The 20606-nt window shown below is 42.2% G+C and overlaps 1 protein-coding gene across 1 annotated transcript; it reads left to right on the forward strand.

The window, feature by feature from the left end:
* The first annotated feature begins 1535 nt into the window (after nucleotides 1-1535).
* Nucleotides 1536-20574, forward strand: LOC117448475 (lysine-specific demethylase RSBN1L-like). Its single transcript, XM_034085789.2, has 8 exons — nucleotides 1536-2213; nucleotides 2454-2579; nucleotides 3005-3672; nucleotides 16670-16807; nucleotides 16947-17089; nucleotides 17267-17434; nucleotides 17557-17668; nucleotides 18074-20574. The coding sequence occupies exons 1-8, from the start codon at nucleotides 1724-1726 to the stop codon at nucleotides 19793-19795; spliced, it is 3567 nt and encodes a 1188-aa protein (XP_033941680.1). The 5' UTR covers nucleotides 1536-1723; the 3' UTR covers nucleotides 19796-20574.
* The last annotated feature ends 32 nt before the right edge of the window (nucleotides 20575-20606 follow it).

Consider the following 20606-nt stretch of genomic DNA (forward strand, 5'->3'; position numbering starts at 1 on the left):
GAAACATTGGTATAACTGCCTTTTTTAATTTATATTTGAGTGTTGTATGTTTTGTAATAATGGACCAAGAGTCTCTTTAAATAAAGATGATGATGATGATGATGATGATGATGATGATGATGATGATGATGATGATGATGATGATGATGCTTTCAACTTCAACATTTAAAAAAAAATCTTCCCGGGGGAGGATGCCCCCCGGACCCCCGTAGAGGAGGTTAGGTCCCCTTCACTTAAATCAGGAAACTAAATACATGTGCACACACCTTGGCCCTTTCTCATTTCATCAAATCCCCCTCCTCGACTCCTCGGTCCTCCGGTAGTGACCCGGAAATGAATTTTAGCGCGCCATGTTGAAGGACATCTCATTTCTCTAAATGCACTTCAAGGGCCGAGGACCGAGCGTCGAGGAGGCTCTCTGGAGGAGCTATAACCGAGGATACACTGATGGGTCCTCCACGGTCCTCCACGGCTCCTTCGTGGATGCTTTTCCGGCAACAGAGATGTTTCAAAGAGTCGTGACGCACGCCCGGACTTATCTCAGCCAATGACAGCTCTGCATGCATCTCCTGGATATTATTTTATTAACTGCTTTCATCGCGACGCCATGTTTACAGTGAGAACAGCTGTGAGGTCCGTGCAGAAAGCAGAGCAGTGTGTATAATATATATCACTCAGTATAACAGGCCTACTCTCTTTATTTACTTTAGTTTAGTAGATATCTACAAACAAAGAGTTGATATTTTTCTAAAACCATTTAGTGCTTCACAATAAAATACACAACGGCTGTAGCCTGTTTTAGGAGCTGTATGTGCGTGTGTGTGTGGTACAGTGTGTGCGTAGATGCAGCGGACAGACAGGTCCTCTGCCCACTTTTAATACTTGTAAATACAACTTTTGGCCCGTAATTTATTTTCCTCATTGTAGCGACCAGAGGGGAGAGGGGGGGGGGATATATCCAGTCTCTGATAGTGTTACGTTATTATGAGAGTGCTCTGTTTGATTCTGAAATTGTATATATTTATATAAATATATACATATATATATGTGTGTGTGCGTGTCCGCATCTGTAGCCTGTTATTGTCTCATTATACCGCACAGTGAATGAATCAAAGTAAATATATAAGTCATCATGAACACATCTGAGGGCTGCTGTGCCTTCTGTCATCATTAATGGACGTCTCTTTAAAATGACCGCTCAGAGGAGAGGAGTTCTCATTTCTCTAACCGCCTGCTGCTTCCCCTCCTCTCTCCTCGATTCCCCTCCTCGGCTCCTCCACTCGCATCTCCTGTGGGCGGGACTAAGTATCGAGGATAGGAGTCGAGGAGGGGAGTTCGAGAAATGAGAAAGGGCCCTTGTGTCCATATCTTTATGTTGTGGACGGTCATGCCACAACAGTGCACGGCACGTTTATGCATACGCAAGTCATGGTAAGATATCGGAATTAAGAGGTTGCTTTTTCTTTGCACAGCATGAAAGCAAGGCGAAATTAATGGGCTGTGATTTTAGTATTTTTAAGCAGAGGTCAATCATTTGTACGGCCCTCGGAGGATGTTGAAAAAATGGAAATGGCCCTTAAGAGGAAAAAGGTTCCCCACCCCTGCTGTAAACAGTCTGCTGCTCTCCCTCCTCCCTGCGTCAGCACGTAGCCTCGAAGCCCCGCCCCTGGCCTGGCTCTCACGCACCAGTTACGTCCGACCGTAAAAAATAGAAACTTCCAAGATGGCCGAGGCCGTGGACTCCATGCATTTCGCTGCAAACAGCAAAACAAATTCCCCTAAACCCCTATTAGCTAAACGGCCGCCGGAGAGCCGACCGCAGTCTTCCAGCGACATTTACCCGCCGGCTCCAAAGAAGGTCCGGGTGGAGGAGAAGGGCCTGAAGCACAGGAAACTGAACGGAGAGGTGTGCGCAGGGGAAAAACACAACGGGAAGCAGAGTTGTGGGAGCCCAGCGAAATGGAGTTTCGGCCCGGCCAAGGCGAGCCTCTCTACCGCCGCCGCGGTGTCCGCTACTCCCGCTCGGAAAATCTTCAAAATCAGCAACTTCCTCGCCTCGCCACTTAAAGTGAAAAAGACGAAAGAGAAACGTCACAGGGAGAAGGAGAAAAGCAGTGAAGCGCAGCAGAGCTCCGCCGCTGGTGAGGAGAGACTGAGCCCTGCTAGCTGCCATACAAAGACCGAGAACGGAGACGTGAAAATGCTACAGAGAGGTAGGAGCTCACAGCCAGCTTGCACTGCACTCTGTTACACCACTTTGTGCTCAAATTAAGTAGTTTGTGAAGCATTGCTGCAATATTATGATTCTTTAAATATTACATAATGTTCTCTACCGCGGGCCCCAGTATTTATTAGGCCCAGATGGTGATACATACACGTGGAAATGTTTGTTCAGTTATGTTGCTCAGCATGGATGTAGCAGCTTTTTCACCTTGTCTGTCTCTTCTTCTCAGATCACAATGCAAAGGAGAAAGACAGAGAAAAGAAGAAGGAAAAGAGCAAAGAGTGCAACAATCACAAACTGCCACCTGTACATGACATTGCAAGAGAAAACGGAGACGTGATTTCCCCAGAGAAAGGTAGGGATGACATGTAACGTGGACCAGTTTGGATGAAAAGTCATTTAATTTTTTGGGGTTAACTTTACATTTTAAAAGTTTCTTCAATATGTTACAGTTTAAGAGGCATGACTGATACCCTTTTTCTAGTAATCTATAATTGTAAAAAATGAGTCCAATATGATTACATACGATTTCTATCAATTGTATACACATGTTATTGAAACATACATCTCTAAGAGGAGAACATTTCAATTTTCATGAATTATAAATGTGTGTCAAACACAAGCCAGACATTAACATACTGTTACATTAATAACACTGTTCTTACTTTATGCAACATGTCTTCACACATAATGTAAATTATATGATATTGTGTAACATACTATCCTCAAATGATGCACAACATTGTACTTACTTTACAAATGTCTTATCTTTCACTACAGAATCTAACGAGAAGCCCAAAGCTGTTTCTGATGAAGAACTCCTCCTGAAGAAACTCAAGAAGAAGAAGAAAAAGAAGCACAAAGATGGCGAGCGGGTGAAGGAGAGACACAGCAGACCCAAGATGTACCATCGCTCCAGCCAGACGGTGTGTTCAGGAGGGTCTCTGTCTCCGCCTGAGTTCCTCGGTCGGATCAATGGAAACAGCAGCAGCAGCAGTCTACTCCACAACACCACAGCACCACATCCACACCCGGATCCCGCTACCTCTGCCTCCATTTCCTCCATGGTCAGGGACCGGCTCGCCTACAGCTCCCCGCTCCACTGCACCCCTGCGCCGGGCTTGTCGGGTCTGGAGTTTGGTCGTCTGATCCACATCGAGCAACAGGCCAACGGAGGGGCGTCTGTGGCGCACGCCTACATGGAGCAGCTCTCCTCCCTGTCTTCGGCGGAGATGCAGCGTTTCGCAGAGGAGTTTGTGACTTTATCATTCAGCGAGGAAGAGGGCCAGGCTGCGAGCTTTGTGATGGGAATCATCCATGGAGCAGCATCCTACCTCCCAGACTTCCTGGACTATTTCTCCTACAAGTTCCCCAATGCCCCAGTAAAGATGGAGGTGCTCGGGAAGAAGGACATAGAGACGACAACCATGGTCAACTTCCTCTCTCAGGTAAGATTATCTTTGGTAGACAGCATAGTTTGAAGGCTCTGTGTTTAAAAGGATGCTGTGTGTCCACTTTGATACTGCAAAGTGTCAGATTGAACGATTTGACGTCATCTGAACAGGACATCGCACGCTCACTGCTTGATAGCGCACGGAGGTCCGGTTGTTAAACAACATCGTTATGGGGAAAAGCAACTTTGCGTCCAAATGGTTGGAAGATAAGGAGGAAGGACAATCAATACACTATATAGTCAATGTGTCGCCAATGTAACAGGTTAGAACTCAAAGTGGTCCTAAAATGTATGGAAAAGGTCTTGAAAGGTATTACATTTGACTTCAGGATTCCTGCATATGTTCTCTGACACTGTATCGATAAAAGTTGTGCTATGTTTTTATATACAGAGACTGTGATAGATGCAAATACCCATTCTACTGTTCTGATTGCATAAAAAATAACAATTATTTACTTAACTGCAGGGATATAACGCTGTGTTCTGCATACTTTGACAGTGTTCCTGGAATTTAACTATATAAAATTCCAATATTACGTAGTGTTAATTTCGTTGACTAAAACTATGACGAAATATGTTCGTCAACGACCTTTTTTTCCATGATGAAAACGAGACGATGACGAGACGGCACCGACGGCAGTAAACAATAGGCTTGTTTGAGACGCGTTGCGGCTCGCCTTGAAAGTAGACGAGAATAGCCGATCGCAGCCGGGGGAGGTCTCAAAAAGCTCGGAGTCGACTTCATCTTCTTCTTCTTTTTCTTCTTCTCTCGGTTTTTTGGCGGTTTGCAAACAGCTTGAAGGTGCATACCGCCACCTCCGGAGTCAGCTTGACTCGGTTTGCATTTATAAAGAATGCACACATGTGTTTAATCGTTAATGTCAGATATGTACTAAGTAAATACAGTTGTTCCTGCTCAAGATTAGATTCAACTTTATTGTTTTTGCACATATTACAGGTACTGAGACAACGAAATGCAGTTTAGCTTCTAACCAGGTGCAACAAGCAGTAAAGTGAAAAGTAATGTGTACACAATAGACAGAATAAAATATAGAATGAATTGAATGATGAATAAACAGTGAGGGGTATGAATACACTAGATATCAGCCTGCGAGCAGTATGAACAGTGTGTATTAATATGCTAAGATATATAAAGTATGAAAACGGTAATCAGTGTGAGAAAAAGTTTCTAGAGAGTACTTGTACATGGACAAGTGAGTTTGGCAATTTACTTGTCCGAATACATTTTTCACTTGTCCAGAATGGACAAAAATTGGGGCCACTGGAATCTTCTTCTTCGCCATCGTATTTTACATTTTCCCACGTTTTTACGACACCGCTAACGTAAGTGAGCGGTAAGATTTTACTGCATCACACATAGGGTTGGATATCGTTTGGATTTTAACGATTCTGGTTCTGCTTTTCGATTCCGGTTATTTTCGGTTCTCGATTCCGGTTCTTTGAGAGGGTAAAAATAAGTCAAACTGGGAGAAAATATATTTATGAAAACATTAAGTCAAATCTGTATTCCTATTTACAAATCACTTCATACTGTTTAATTTCTTACAGTTATTGAATACAATTATATAAAAATAATCTCTGCATTGTTTAGTTAGTTCTAAGTGGTGCAGTTTGAGAATGTACGATTGGCCCAGTGTCCTCTGATGTTACACTGCAACCTGCCTGTGAGACGGAGTCCAACCACACATGTCCAACACATAGGCCTAATAATAATAATAATTAGGGATGCACGATATTGGGTTTTTGAAACCGATACCGATAACTTCCTGCTTCTCAAGACCGATAACAAAAAAAAATTAACGCCACTAATTATTTTAACGCGATTAACGCATGTGTATTTTTTTTTCTTGGCCGCCCCGTAGTTTCAGGGCGCATCGAGTTTAAAATACCATCAACAAGCTGATGCTGACAGCCCCGCTCCTGCATTGTTGTTGTTAGCATCTGGTGCTAGCTAGCTGCGCTAACGGATATAAGGAGCTGTTTAAATGAAAACAGAGGAGCGACATTTCGCCACAACTGCGCCGAGCACTTGACTTGATGCAGGCAGTCAGACAGTGGTACATTGTACGAAAAGTCAGCATACTCAGCTCGTATAGTGCACAACATGATTGCAGCGTCCAGGCAGCTCCGGTTCGAGCATATGCCTTGAGTTGCACATAGCTCCAACGCGCGTACGTACGTACGTACGTACACACACACTTTGTATTGTATTATTGTCTTCGTCCGCTTTTAACACACCATCGTAGCGATGGCGATGTTTCAGGTTCGAAGTATTAGGGAGCGCTGGATTTATGAAGAACTCCCCTCTTCCTAAACCACTAATACCACAGTACTGGCAAAACGGGAGGAGCCGAGTGAAAAACAAGCGCCCCTCATCCCAATCCAACCACACCGCAGTATTTTTTTCTTTTTTTTTACACAAAAAATATATTGTATATTATCGGGGCTATTAATACTGGTATCGGGATGACGTCATAATTCCTATTATCGGACCGATAATTATCGTGCATCCCTAATAATAATAATACATTATATTTATAGCCTATAGGCTTAGCGCTTTTCTACAACTCAAAGACGCTTGCACGCTTACACATGTCCTGCAATACACATGCTGCAGCTGCTCACTGTTTGTAAAAGTAAATAAATAGTATTTTCATTTCAATAATTTCCTGCTTCATAAACAATACTGACATCCCTGCTCCTCCGAGTCTGGGGGTCCAGGGATGTGAGGACAGCGCGAGGACACAGACAGGGAGGCTGCTTCACTTCATAAAGGAAATGGCGGTCAATATTAACAACACAGGAGCTAAAACGCTTAATAACCTTCATTACGTGTTAGAGAAAGAACATAAGAAAGTTTGACAGAGATGAGGCTGTTAAACGGGCAGCGGATCCGCTGTGTGTAGAAAGAGAGAGAGACGCTGAGCTGCACCTTGCAGCGATCAGCTGATACGGAGCATATGAGAGAGCTGCGGTCCGCGGGGCTCGGCCTCGCTTCCTGTCCTCACAACTCTTATTAATCCCGGTACCGGACAATTGTTATTTGTTCTTACTCGGAACCGAGTTTTGCTTCCCAACCCTGCCACTGTGCTACACTTCCCGCCCCGCCCCCGTCTAACTGTACAGAAAGCGCGAGATGCATTTCCTTAGGAATCGACAAGCAGAACCGAAACTAACATTTCTAAACGAACAATGGCGGACACGTACAATTTGCAAATGAGTTCTGCCTTTTGTAAACTGAATGTATCAATCATTTGTCAATAAACGTCACTTGTCCGCCGGACAAGTCAATTGACAGATCTACTTGTCCGATATTGTAAATAACACGGTGGGACGTGTACTTTTTCGCACACTGGGTAAGCAGTGCAAGTATAGTATAAAAATATATAGATATTAATTTCATGATGATAAACATTATGGAACAATGATGAAAAATGGGAATGGATGTGGCGATGTAAAACTGACACAAAACAACAACAAACTTTTGCCGAGCCAATTGGAGAGTTTCAATAGCAGCACGGGGTAAAAACCACCAATGAACACTAGGGCTGTGCAATTTAATCGATCCTGCGATATATATCGATATTTAGTTTTCCGAGAAAGTATCGATATTTCAGCCACGGGTATAATCGATACATTAAGTCTGATAACTGTGTTCGTTATTCTCGCGTCTAGGAGAGAAGCTTTAAAAAGGAGACTAATTGAGTCTCTGAGAAGGTTCAAATGTATACTTTAATTAATGAAAAGCGCAGTAATGTTACAAGAAGAAGATGGTTCAGTCAGAAAAACAGCTGTGTTCTGGCTCTCTTGAGCAAAGGGAAGAGAGCGAGCTCCACCTTTCCAGCTGTTAAATATCCTCTGCTGGCTCCTCCCTGTGGGCCGGTTGGCGCTGCTGGGGGCCGGCCCTCCACGTCTCCAATGTTCGTTGTTTGCGCATTACAGAGGATTCAGACATTGTACATTAAATATATAACTAAACACGCCTTTTGTCCTCCTTATCTCTTTCATGACTTTTCATTTAATACATTTTAAACGGTGTAATCAATACTCCAAAAATACCTCACGGCTGGTATCATTTCCGGTAGTTCCGTTTGTTGTCTCATGCTACCCACGTCTGTAAACAAACGTATTCAAATAAACTGTACCTTCATTTAATATTCAGCAATAATAATATCTCGACGTCTATAGTTGTAGTGTTGAAATCAGTAGGTTTCGGTGTGCAACACTCCATGTCATATCGCTACTAAATTCACCTCTATAGTAAATGGTATATTAGCCACATGCTAAATGCTAACCGGAGATGAAGGATTTTCAGAATAAAAGCTTAACAACTGGTTGTGCACAAGAACTTCTGGTTTTTCAGTATAAAACAGCATTTAAACTGACGGTATGTTTAAGGTACTTTATGCCATCAAAACATTGATTTTAATTTCTAACACGTCCCATTCAAATCCCCCGTGTTCCGCCACCTGCTGCACCTTTTAATTCTCCATTGTCCATTGTGATACTGCACTTTATGTACTTACGTTTCAAAGGCTTGTAAGCTACAGTTTGCACTGTTTCAATAAATGAAACAAATTTTCTCACCACATCTTTTAATTCATTTTGTCCAGCATTTGCAAGCTGTAGACTCTCTGTCGGAGCCATATATTGTATAATTGATGCTTTCAGTTTTCAGTTGAATTAATACAATCCAAGTCAATGGAACACTCACAAGATGTCACCAAAATCACACTGTCCCTTTTAAAATCTTTCAGAAAATGATGTAAGTGTATCGAATTATATCGAATCGTATCGTTGGCTGAATATCGTGATATATATATCGTATTGTGAGCTGAATATCGTGTATCGTGAGATTAGTGTATCACTACAGCCCTAATGAGCGCTCAGCTCGAGATACCAGCGAGTCGTTTCCCATCATGCATTTCGCTTCCGCAGCCCGTGGAGAGGAACTGCGCCGCCGCGCCTCGCTCTCAAGGCTGCGGGCGTCTTTGTCCCGCGAGATTTCAACGTCTCATGTAGGTGAGGCTCCAGAGCAAGTCGGACAAAATGACTAACCATCATGCAACGCACTAGCAAGACGTTGATCGAAATTGCGCAGGTCTCGCTTATCTCAAACAAGCCTACTAACTGTAACGAAATCATCATGCAATATCGTTGACGAAAAGTGACGAGACGAAAATGTAGTTTACTAAATAAAAACTATGCCAAAATCTCTCTTTACTTTCGTTGACAAAAAATGAGGAGACGAAATATTATCAAAGATAACGTTACATCTCTGATAGTCAGTTTTTCTCCCAGCAGTTCCATTTCCGGTGCTGCGCTGGGCAGCAGCTGTGTGTCTGTGGTGCACGCGGCGGTAGATTTGAATTACACCGGGCAGCGGCACACTGTGAACTGTCAGGAAGACTCGGGTCTAACTCATGGTCTAACTAACCTTATTTAACAGAAGATAAAATGGCAACAACAGGGCTTGGGAGCAGTGGTCGCACTCGCGTTAACCAAATACCCCCCGTCAGCGCGAGTGAGTGATACATTGTGCACTCGACGGATAATAATGGATTATGACGGAAATGTTACAATCCTGTCCGTCAAAATGACTGACAACGAAAAAGTCTAAAGCCACACTGCTTGGGAGAAAGAAACGATGTGATATTTGGGCCCATTTTCGCTTCAATGAGGCGGAGAAAAAAAGCGAATGCATTGTTTTATCAGAAGGGAAGCAATGTGGCCATAACACAGGTAAAAACACCACAAACCTGAGCAGATACTCTCTGCAAAGCTGCATTCTTAAATCATTCAACCTGTGTTTTTCATCAAATAAGGACAAGATATAATCTTATTTATATATACTAAAATGACAAATTATTGGTTTTGGCTAGACTAGTTTGACTGAAATGTTCTATATAATCTGATGACTAAAAAAGATTCAACAGTTTTCATTGACAAAAAGTAGACTAAAATAATTAGTTTTCTTTGACTAAAATAAGACTAAAATGCTCAGACTTTTAGTCGACTAAAACTTGACTCAATAAAAACAGGATGAAGGTGACTAAATATGACTAAAACTAAAAAGGAAATTTAACACAGGACTAAGACTAAAACTAAATAAAAAAATAGCTGACGAAATTAACACTAATATTACGTCTTTCTTACAGTATTGAAATAATTCCGTTCTATTGAAAGAAACCCCTGTATCAAGATACTTAAAGGTCACCTATTATACTGTTTTTCATCAATATGTTATAGGTATCAGATATATACAAAACATGTCTCTGAAGTGTTGGCTGGAAATACCAAACAGATCATGCATTGTAGCATCCCACAATCCCCTCTGTTTCAGCCCTGTTTCAAAAGTGCTGATTCTGTGTCTGTTACTTTGGATGAAAATAAGGAGCCACTCCCCACGCCCCTCTGAGAGATATTTGGTTAAAAAGAACTCAATGGTGCTCTAGGAGGAGATTCAGGTGATAAGGTGGGGTGGGGGTTACCTTGGTTTGTGATTGGCTAATGGTTACTCAAGCCAAAACATTGTTATGACATCATAAAGTGGCCAAAATCTGATCAGCTCATTTTCAGACAGGTTTTTATAGAAATGGATCAGGACAAAAAGAGAGAATCTTTTTTCCTGAAACTTTTAGAATCTCTTTCCACAGAGGGGACACATGTTGATGTAGAAAAGACATGAACAAGTGCATTTTGCATAATAGGTGACCTTTAATTTATTGCCAATACACGTCCAACACATGTTGTAACTCAACATAATGGTTTCTTGAAAAGTTTATGGAGATTATGGCTCCTTCAGATTGCATTGTGCTTTCAGCCTCTGAAGATACTCGATGCTTGTCTGAGTTTAAAAAAAGGTGATTGCTGTGTAAAGATGACAGCAAATAGTTTGGGGCTGTTGTGTGGTTGTTATCTCTTTACTTCTCCACCAGTTCCTGTCACTTGTGAGAGATGATCAGGAGTTTTGCCTTCACTTAGTTTTGATTTGTTGAGGAGTTTATCTGTTTACTTTCTTATTTAACAGATTTGATATCAATCTTGTTCGACTTCTTAATTCCAAAAAAAGGTGAAACTAATCAGAAATTATAAATCTAAATCAAGACTCTGTGGTATTACAGGTCAGAAAATACATGAGGAACACGAGTGCAGCGTGCTTGATCTGTGAATAAAGCATTTGCCTTGGATTGCTTATAGAAAGGACCTTTCGCAAAATAGCAAAAGATTTGTGTAAATCAGAAACCTGCAATTTTATGTTTTTGATTTCATTGTTTTCCATGTGAGACCTGACAGTGTTTCTCTCCTGCATCTGTGCTTGAATGATATTAATATCAACTCTTATACTTTGGTACATATCTTTCTTAGCACCAAGAACTCGTTCTACAAATTATTTGAATATAAAATATCCACAATACCTTCCTTAAACTAAGACATGTTCAAGAAATCTGATCACTGACACAGCAGTGAGTTTAATTATATTGAAAAGTCAGAAATGATGCCCCCCTAGTCTCATTCACAGACTGTATTAACCCATCATTTGAACAGTTTTTTAGAAATGGATGGTTAAATCAGGAAAGCTTACAATGATTCCAGCCCGGGACCCTAACGGGGGAGAAATGTTCCCATGGTCTCTCTCACGATCGTTCTGATACTCTGAGTGCTCTGTAATCAGATATTGCTCCAGCTTGTCTGGCATCATGACTTCATCCACTACCAACATAAGGCAGATGGTGCATTTCATCCTGTTGCTGTCCTCAATAAAACTAAACTCAGTGAAACTTTTAGCATATTATCTTAATTCAGCCAGTTTGTGATTAATGTCTCTTGATAATGTGGGCCGTGTTAGATGGTTACGCAGCACAGTCAGTGTGACTGAATGATTTATGACTGACGGGATCTAGAGTAGAGAGGGTTTCTACTGGCACTGGACTTACATGTGGAAGAAATTGATACAGGACTACATGTGTTGTATAATGTAGCTTGGCTCAAGAGTCTGAAATATGCGCGTTTTTAAAAACACAGCACATTTATCCTAGGGTTGCCAGAAACTGACCATGATCAAAATCGATTATTCGGCAGCCCTGGCGAATAATAATCGATTATTCGACCGGAATAATGCACTTGAACGCATCAAAGCTTTGTGATTGGCCGGCGTCACCCCATGTGTCGGGGCGTGGCTGGTGGGCAGTGGGCAGTGCAGTGACAGTCCGCACACATGAGACCGCAATTATGGCAGAAGCAAAAAAGCCCAAAATATATAATTTTCACTCCGAGTGGGAGGATGATTATTTTTGTATCTATTCCAATTCAAAGTCCATCTGTCTCATCTGCAATGCGAGTGTGGCTTTATCGAAGAAGGGTAATTTAGGAGCGGCATTTCAAAACAGTGCACAAACGCTACGAGACGGAATTCCCTCCTAATTCTGCCCTACGCTCCCAAAAGGGGAGGAGCCTGAAAGGACAGCTAAATGCACAGCAGTCCATTTTCACAACAAGAGCAAGGCTGCTACCATAGCATCTTATCGTGTCAGTCACATTCTTGCGAAACACATGAAGTCTTTCAAAGACGGCGAAGTTGTGAAAGAAGCATTCCTGGAGGCTGCCGACGCGCTTTTGGGGGACAGTAAAAATAACAGTAGCATTTCAACAGGTTTTTGATATAATAAAAACTCAAGTTAGATACCGTTATTAATCAGATGTAAGTTTTAGTTTGAACTTATTCATTATAATTATTGTACAAAATGGTATAAGAATGCAAACATTAAGATCTGTTCTGTTTAAATTGATTATAGTCTATTATCAATTCAGGTTAATAAACTAGTGTTGCTTGCATCCTATTTTAAAGGCATTTCTTTTTATACTCTAATAAAATGCAACAAAAAAAGGGTTTGATTTTATTAATGTTGTCTTTTTTTTTGCACTTTGGCAGCAGATTCCTGTAGATTCAGATCTGAGTTGTCTTATTAGTAGGGGTGTAACGGTACACGTACCCGTACCGAAATTATTCGGTACGGGCCCTTCGGTTCGGTACACATGTGTACCGAACGAATATAACGTTAAACGTAAAAAATTGAGACCGTGAACAACTTCTTGGAAGTAATCTCAGGTGCTGCGTCGCAGCATTCAGAGTAATTTGCTCCCATTGTGTTCAACGCGTCATAGAGCAAACAAGTCATTTCATTGGACGAGCTGGTCAGAGGGATGCGTTCAAATGTAGTCAGTGATTTGAGGAACTGTCGAAATGGCGAACGCAGATAAAGTTGAGCTCGAAAATCCTCCAGCATCATTGAAGTCTCCGGTTTTGGAACATTTTGGTTTCGCAGTTACGTACAAGGATGACGGACAAAGACAGGTGGACCGAACCAAAGCTGTTTGTCGGCATTGTTCAACTAAAATTGGTTACGCGGCTGGCAATACATCAAACTTGCACACTCATTTGAAAAGGCATCACCCGAACGTGAATATCACCGGCACCAAAAGACTGAAGTGCAAACCCAACTCCCGCTAGCATGTAAGCCTCCACCACTCGCAAAAACATCAGACCGAGCCAAAGCTATTACAAACGGCAAATATCCTTATGTTGCCATGTTAGCAAAGCGCTACCTGGCTGTATCTGCTACCTCTGTCCCTAGCGAGAGGGTGTTCTCCACAGCAGGAGACATTGCTAGTGCCAGCTGATCTGCCCTTTCGGCAAGCAATGTGGACAAGTACATTTTTCTTTAAAAAAACATGAAAATACAATGACAAGCAAGTCCTAATGTCAAACTGGCTGCTTAGGTACTAGTACAGTTCAGATACAGATGATTTCAGTTAATCGAAAAGCTGCACCTTAATATTTATTTTATTATATTTTATATTTATTTGAGTGAATATTCACAGTTTAATAATAATTAAAAACCCAAAACTAATAGTTTATGTTTTGTGAGTAGGCCTACTAGTACAGTAAAGTTCAAATACAGATTATTTCAGTTAATCGAAATGCTGCACCTTAATGTTTGTTTTATTATATTTTGTATTTATTTGAGTGAATACATTATTCACAGTTTAATAATAATTAAAAAAAAATATGTTATGTTTTGTGATAATTTTCTGCTGTACCGAAAACGTACCGAACCGAACCGTGACCTAAAAACCGAGGTACGTACCGAACCGAAATGTTTGTGAACCGTTACACCCCTACTTATATATTTGATTTCATTTATTTTTGGTCTAATTTATTTTTATTTATCATATTAATATATGTTTAGTATGGTTTTGGAAGTACGCTCCAACATATGTGTTGATCTTGTTTATTGGTAAAATATTATTTGTTTTAAAGTTCAATAAATGGTCAATGAATAATCGTCAAAATAATCGTGATGTCAATTATTGACCCACATAATCGTGATTTATGATTTTTGCCATAATCGCACAGCCCTACTGCAGGCCGTGTGTCACAGACTCTGGACACTTCATTTCTCACGTCCAGAATCATCATTTTATAGCATCCCATCTTTTGATGCTGCAGCATTTCCTTTTTTTAAATAGTTTTGCTGTAGGGTTCTCATGGTGAGCAAAGTGCACTTTGAGACAGGATATAGCAAAAATGACTATTAAAAAAAGGTCCCGTTTCTTTTGCTGTGTCGGGGGAATGGAGGCCTGGTGGTGGTTGGGTGGGAACGTCATATGTTACAGGTTCACGCTTCTTGTTCATCTTCAAAACGGTCCTGGCATACATTTAACACAGTTAGGCTAATCTTTCTGCTGGAAAAATAAATCCTTCCACACGGAGAGAAGAATAGAGCGGTCATGGCTCAGTCGACCCTTTGGAAGTAACCGACTCCAGAGTAGATCAAATATAGATTAGTTTCAAGCTTCTGATGATCTGTAAGAAGACTTGCACCATTTTTCAAGACTTATGCTAACATTAAGACTTGCAAGAAGTGGCTTTACGCTCAAAATAGTCAAATGTTTACGAGCAGCTGTCCTTTTTAAATTTTAAGACATTGACAGGATTTAAATAAACACTTGCGGGGCAATATCACTTCATTCTGTATTCATTATCATTGTTAAAAGACAGACATTTACAGGCACAATAAGTAGTATTTGTCAGTTTGTAAACATAACATTAAAAGTTTGCACACTGAATTTCAAAAACAACCAAAATATTACTTTGGAGCTCCTCTTTTAAAGTGTGATGCCTTGAAACATCCCAATAACAGTAACATTAACAGAAAAGCCATACAGATACAACACATTGTCAAAGACTTCATGTGGGTCATAAGGGAATATTTTGTCTTATGAGCCTCAGAAGAGTCTTGATGTTTGACATGGACTCATGCGAACATGAGGTCTGGTTTTGTTATCTAAATTTGCTCGCATAATCCACAATTCCTTTCCTTTTATTAAAAGTGTTTTATTTTCCTCAGAGAAACAAAAGCTCACCTTTTTGACATTTGCCTCTCTTAATGACTGTATCTTCAAGTTCCTCCAAAGATCTAAATCTTTGTGCCTTAGGTCCTGTTGACTACCAAGCTGAGCTCTTAGCGAGTGCTTTATCAAAGACAGGTGCGCTGGAAAGGTCGCATTAAGAACACACCAACAGTGTGAGCTTTAATTGTAAGACGAGCATGTATAAAAAATGAATATGATTTTTTAGAAAAAGGTCTCTGCTGGCAGTAAATACATCTTAGTAGGGCTTTTCCTAATGTCTTTTTTTTTTCTTTCTTTTTTAATAAATACAAAGGTTTTTGAAACAAACTTGACTTCACCCTAAAAAGACCTTAAGAGACTTTAGTGTGAGAGTGAAAGGTTATTTTACTGCAGGGAAAAGATTGTTCTTAAAGGTCCCATGTCATGCTTTTCTGGTCATTACCTGTCCCCTTGTGTGTTATGTAGCTTTTTCTGCATGTAAACGGTCTGCAAAGTCACAAACCCTCAAAGTACACCCTGTAGCGAGTAAAACTCTAACACAGAAAATACCTGTCTATGCTGCCCCAGAACGCCTCGTTGGAGATTTCTCTTTTTCCGTTGTTTTCTTCCTGTGTATAGTGACGTGCCCATACCCAAATGGACCAATCCGTGGAGCTCCTCACACACACACACACACACTCTCAGCGGCGAAACTGTGACGCGCTGGGGGGGGGGGGGGGGGTGCTAGTGGAGCCTCGCCGCGGAGAAACTGTGGCGCTGACCTTGACTGTAGGTGCGCCGCGGGTGCTAGTGGACCCTCGCAGATGTCAAGCAGATCCCACGCCTCAAGCAGGAAATGAACCCAGCTCACACTGTCCGCTCCTCGCAGCAGAAAGCCCCGCAACGTCCCGCCAACACGGCACCCAGACCCCACGCAGCATTCTCATCTGTTTGTCATTACTGGTGTCCTTTTCTGGTTGCTAACAAACGCCATTGTAACACATAATCACTGATGTTCAGCTGTAACGGTGGTGGACTAATCAGAACAGAGTGGGCGAGCTGACCAATCAGAGCACACAGTGGGCTCATGGGGGGGGGGGCAGGAGCTCCAACAAGGCGTGTAGGACAGAGAGTGAATACACATACTATACAGAGATGCTGTATGAGAACAATGTTAGTTTGGAAGATTGCACAATATAAATCTATTCTAGTAGACCTCAACAATGGAATTATGATCAGTAGAAATGGCCAAGACATGGGACCTTTAAAAAGCTGAACGCCAAAACATATGGACTAAAGCAGAATATGTTTTGGGGAAAAAAACATGCTGAACATTTTGGAAATGATTAAAATGTGTTTTTCAATATTCTTTGACTATTGGAATTGGCAAGGCTCTGCATTTAAAACTGAGCGGAACCGGTTTAGACAAATTGAAGAGACATGCGAAACAAAATAAAGTTGTGCAGCAACCATTGAACTATATGTAACAGCCTTATAGGTCTTGTCACCTGTCAGAGTGGGATACTTTGGTACCTGCTGGGTGGGTCTGATCTTATTCTCTGTGGTTCCTCCTGCAGGTGAAGCGGACATATTCCCAGGGAACGTACCGAGCCGGGGCCATGCGGCAGGTCAGTCTGGTGGGGGCTGTGGACGAAGAGGTCGGAGACTACTTCCCAGAGTTCATCAACATGTTAGAGGAATCTCCCTTTCTGGAGGTGAGTGTGTTTGTTATGAATGCATGTGCACACACCTTTACAGCCTTTGGGCTTGTGAACATCTGTCTCTCTTTCCCCCCCCATGCATGACTCGGAGTCATTATCTAACTCAAAGCTTTCTCACCCTGTGATAATGCAGCGGACTTTGCCCTGGGGAACGTTCTCCAGTCTGCGGCTGCACAGTCCCACAGAGAGCGATGACGGCCCCATCATGTGGGTCAGACCGGGAGAACAGATGATCCCAATGGCAGACATGCCAAAATCACCATTCAAAAGGAAAAGGTGGGTTGACATATTTAATCTGTCAATGTCTTCCCAGCATAATTACTTCTTTTTTTTATTAATAAGGCTGATGCAGCAAAACAAGTGTAATACTTTCAGCTCATTTCAACACTTCATCTCATGTACAGGTCATTTACCATCTACATATCCTGACTGTTGTGAATAAATGTATTTCAGGTCGACCAATGAGATAAAGAACCTGCAGTACCTTCCCAGAGCCAGTGAGCCCAGGGAGATGCTGTTTGAGGACCGGACGAGAGCCCACGCCGACCACATTGGTCAGGGCTTTGAGAGACAAACCACTGCTGCCGTAGGTGTGCTGAAGGCTGTGCGCTGTGGAGAGGAGTGAGTACACGTGACATGTTTTCCACCTTTATCACACTCAGTGCACACACACTCAGTGCACACACACACTCAGTGCACACACACTCCGATCAATAAACAGGACTTTGCATTCTGCCCTGCAGCACGGACGCTCCTGGCCGAATCACCAAAGATGTTGTGTGTTTCCACGCGGGGGATTTCCCAGAAGTGGTCATGAGGCTGCAGCTGGACCTACACGAACCTCCGCTGTCTCAGGTGGGTCAGAGCTATACACCGTGGCTAATGTGACACAGTGGTATGACTAGATATTTTCTGCTGTTATCAAATGTATCAAAAACAAAGCTAGGAGAGTAAATATGGGACTAACATTTGGCGTGTTGCCAGAAACATGATAATGCTCTGTCTGGTGGATGTATTTAAGCTTTCTTATAACGTTTTTACCATATCAAGTTTATAAAATGATGTGTCAAAATTGTGTTTACAGTTTAATGCCTCGTTGACACCTGGTAATCCGTTCATAGTAGAGGGATTCCCCACTATAATACTGCTAGCCTTTACAATACATGTTTAGAACACGTTTTTTTCTACCATGGAATCATTTGAATACTTGTTCATTTTATTTCGGGATTACTGAGTCTGTTCTTGTCCCTGCCTCCACAGTGTGTGCAGTGGATTGATGATGCCAAGCTGAACCAGCTAAGGAGGGAGGGGATCCGATACGCCCGGATCCAACTCTACCACGATGACATCTACTTCATTCCCAGAGGAGTCGTCCACCAGTTCAAAACCGTGGCCGCTGTGTGCAGTCTGGCCTGGCACATCCGACTCAAACAGTATCACCAACACGAAGTGAAGGAGGAGGAAGAGGTGAAGGAAGAGAAGTGTGCACCTAGAGAAGAAAAACTTCATATCAAAGAGGAGGAGGAGGATGAAGAGGAAGAAGAGGAGGAGGAGGAGGAGGAAGAAGAAGAAGTAGAGGAAGAAGAAGAAGAAGAAGAAGAAGAAGAAGAAGAAGAACAACAGGAGGAGGAGCCTGAGCCTGCTGCAAAGATGGTGCCGAAGCAGGAGTATGAGGACTCAGAGGAAGAGGACACACCGCCCTCAAAAACTCAGACACAGACCTTCAAGGAGGAAGAGAAAGACATCAGAAGCGAAATCAAGAGCTTTTCAACGGTACAGTCTCTACCTTTCATCAAGAAGGAGAGAGATGAAGGTTTGCTCACTCACACACTAATGGAGCCTAAAACTGAGGAAGACGAGAAAGGCAAAGGAGGAGGTGAAGACTCATGCCAGGCAATGCAGAAGAGCCACGAGGAGGGTGGAGTGGAAAGTCCATCTTTTAAGTCAACACCGCAAATTAGGAAGGAGAATGACGTAGAGGAAGAGAGGCAGCAAAAGACAACTGTACCAGGTCAAGGTCTAAAAGAGAAAACTAAAGATAGTATAATGAGCCATTACAACACACCACAAATCAAAAAGGAAAAAGACAAAGGAAGGAGAGAAAAAGATGAAAAGGAGAGGGTTAAAGATAAAGAAAAGAGAGACAAGGAGAGGAGTAAAGAGAAGGAAAGGGATAAAAAAGAGAGGGCGAAAGACAGAGAGCGGGACAGGGGGAGAGAGCAGGAGAGGGTTAAAGCAGAGGGAGGTACATCAACACTGCCGCCAATTAGGAAAAAAGAGGACGAGGAGCGGACAAGGGAGGGAACTAAAACCTCTCAAACTTCCCTGTCTGCACAGAGAGACGAGAAGTGGGACTCAAAGACACAAGTCCACGTTAAGAAAGAGAAGGAGCACGATAAAGACCGGGAGAGATCACAGTCTCACCTACGGCCGGACAGAGAGGAGGCCCGAGACGCCTGTTCCAACAAACACAAGTCTTCGCACGGAAAGAAGGAGAAAAGCGGGCACAGGGAGGGCAGAGAGGGAAACACGTTGAGTACGCAGGCAAAGTCAGGGAGAGAAGACGGGAAGACAGGCACTCCCAAACCGGCAAACATTCAGGTCAAGAAAGATGGGAAGAAGGATAAAGACGTCTACAGCAAAGAGGAGAGGAAGAAGGCTGCCTCTGGTCCACCAGAACACAAACAACCACGGACGCTGATCACCTTTGACCTCTTTAAGCCCATGGAAGCTCACCAAACTCTGGCCCTCTCTTTCACGGACAGTCGGCCTAAAACACACCATCACAGTGACTCTCGGGGCACTTCCTCTAAGCCCGGATCTGACAGTCGGACAGTAACGCCCTCTAAAGGTTCAAAAGCAAAGGACACAGTGCAGGGAAAACCTGCCACACCCGTACAGGACACTCGGCCACCGCAACACTCATTAAAACAGCCCCTTAAAACACACACGCCGCAAACACAGAAAGACTTCTTAATATGAATGTCTAGATGTCTAGTCTAATTTTTTTACTGTACAACTTACGCCATGGCTTTGTTAAGATATTTCAAAATGCATCCTTTCTTAAATGGTCTTTCTAGTTTGTAATCGAGGAGCGGGGTGCATCCCATTTCTTTGCTGACAGCCACATTACTCCAGTGACGTAGTGAAAAGAGGATGCACTCTCCAAGTATTTTATCAGTGCCTAAGAATGTAAGCTAAGTAGCTCACTTCACGTTTGTTAGCGAATGTATGTAGGCTCTATATAAAATGTTATGTGACCCATGTGTCAGTGCCTGTGCACTACTTAGCTTCGCTCTTAAAGCACCTATTTTAGGTACTGGACTAGCCAATCTGAAAACAACCATCCTTACTGCGCTCTATAGGAATTACCTACGTTCACCGCGCTACTGCTGAAATGCCATGTGGCTTTATTCGATGGGGTTTGTCATTTGTAACACTCCCAAATCGGAGCAGGTCGTTGTTTTCAGACTGGACGTTGTTTGACTCACACCGGGCTGTAAATTATACTGTATGTACCAAAACTGTACAGTATAGATGTTATTAGCACCAATGTGAGAAAATGTATACAGAAATTGCATATATTTTTTGTAAGACAAGTTTTATTTTCCATAGAACTTATTTATATCATTTACTGTCTGTTTTTAATTTGAAACCAATATGTGAAATTTTGTTGTAAATACATTTTATTTCCTAAGATAAGACTTGGTAGTGTGATTTATACTCTTATCAGAACCTCTCAATAAATGGTTCAAAAATAATGACTTGGTGTCGATGACTGCATTTCATATCA

Source organism: Pseudochaenichthys georgianus, chromosome 6, assembly GCF_902827115.2.
Source record: "Pseudochaenichthys georgianus chromosome 6, fPseGeo1.2, whole genome shotgun sequence".
Taxonomy (NCBI): domain Eukaryota; kingdom Metazoa; phylum Chordata; class Actinopteri; order Perciformes; family Channichthyidae; genus Pseudochaenichthys; species Pseudochaenichthys georgianus.

What these genes read in the sequence shown, in the direction of transcription:
- LOC117448475 (XM_034085789.2), top strand. Translation starts at nt 1,724, where the DNA reads ATGGCCGAGGCCGTGGACTCCATGCATTTCGCTGCAAACAGCAAAACA. An exon ending in TGGTCAACTTCCTCTCTCAG is followed by an intron (nt 3,673 to 16,669) that starts GTAAGATTATCT and finishes TTCCTCCTGCAG; the next exon opens with GTGAAGCGGACATATTCCCA. An exon ending in ACGAACCTCCGCTGTCTCAG is followed by an intron (nt 17,669 to 18,073) that starts GTGGGTCAGAGC and finishes CTGCCTCCACAG; the next exon opens with TGTGTGCAGTGGATTGATGA.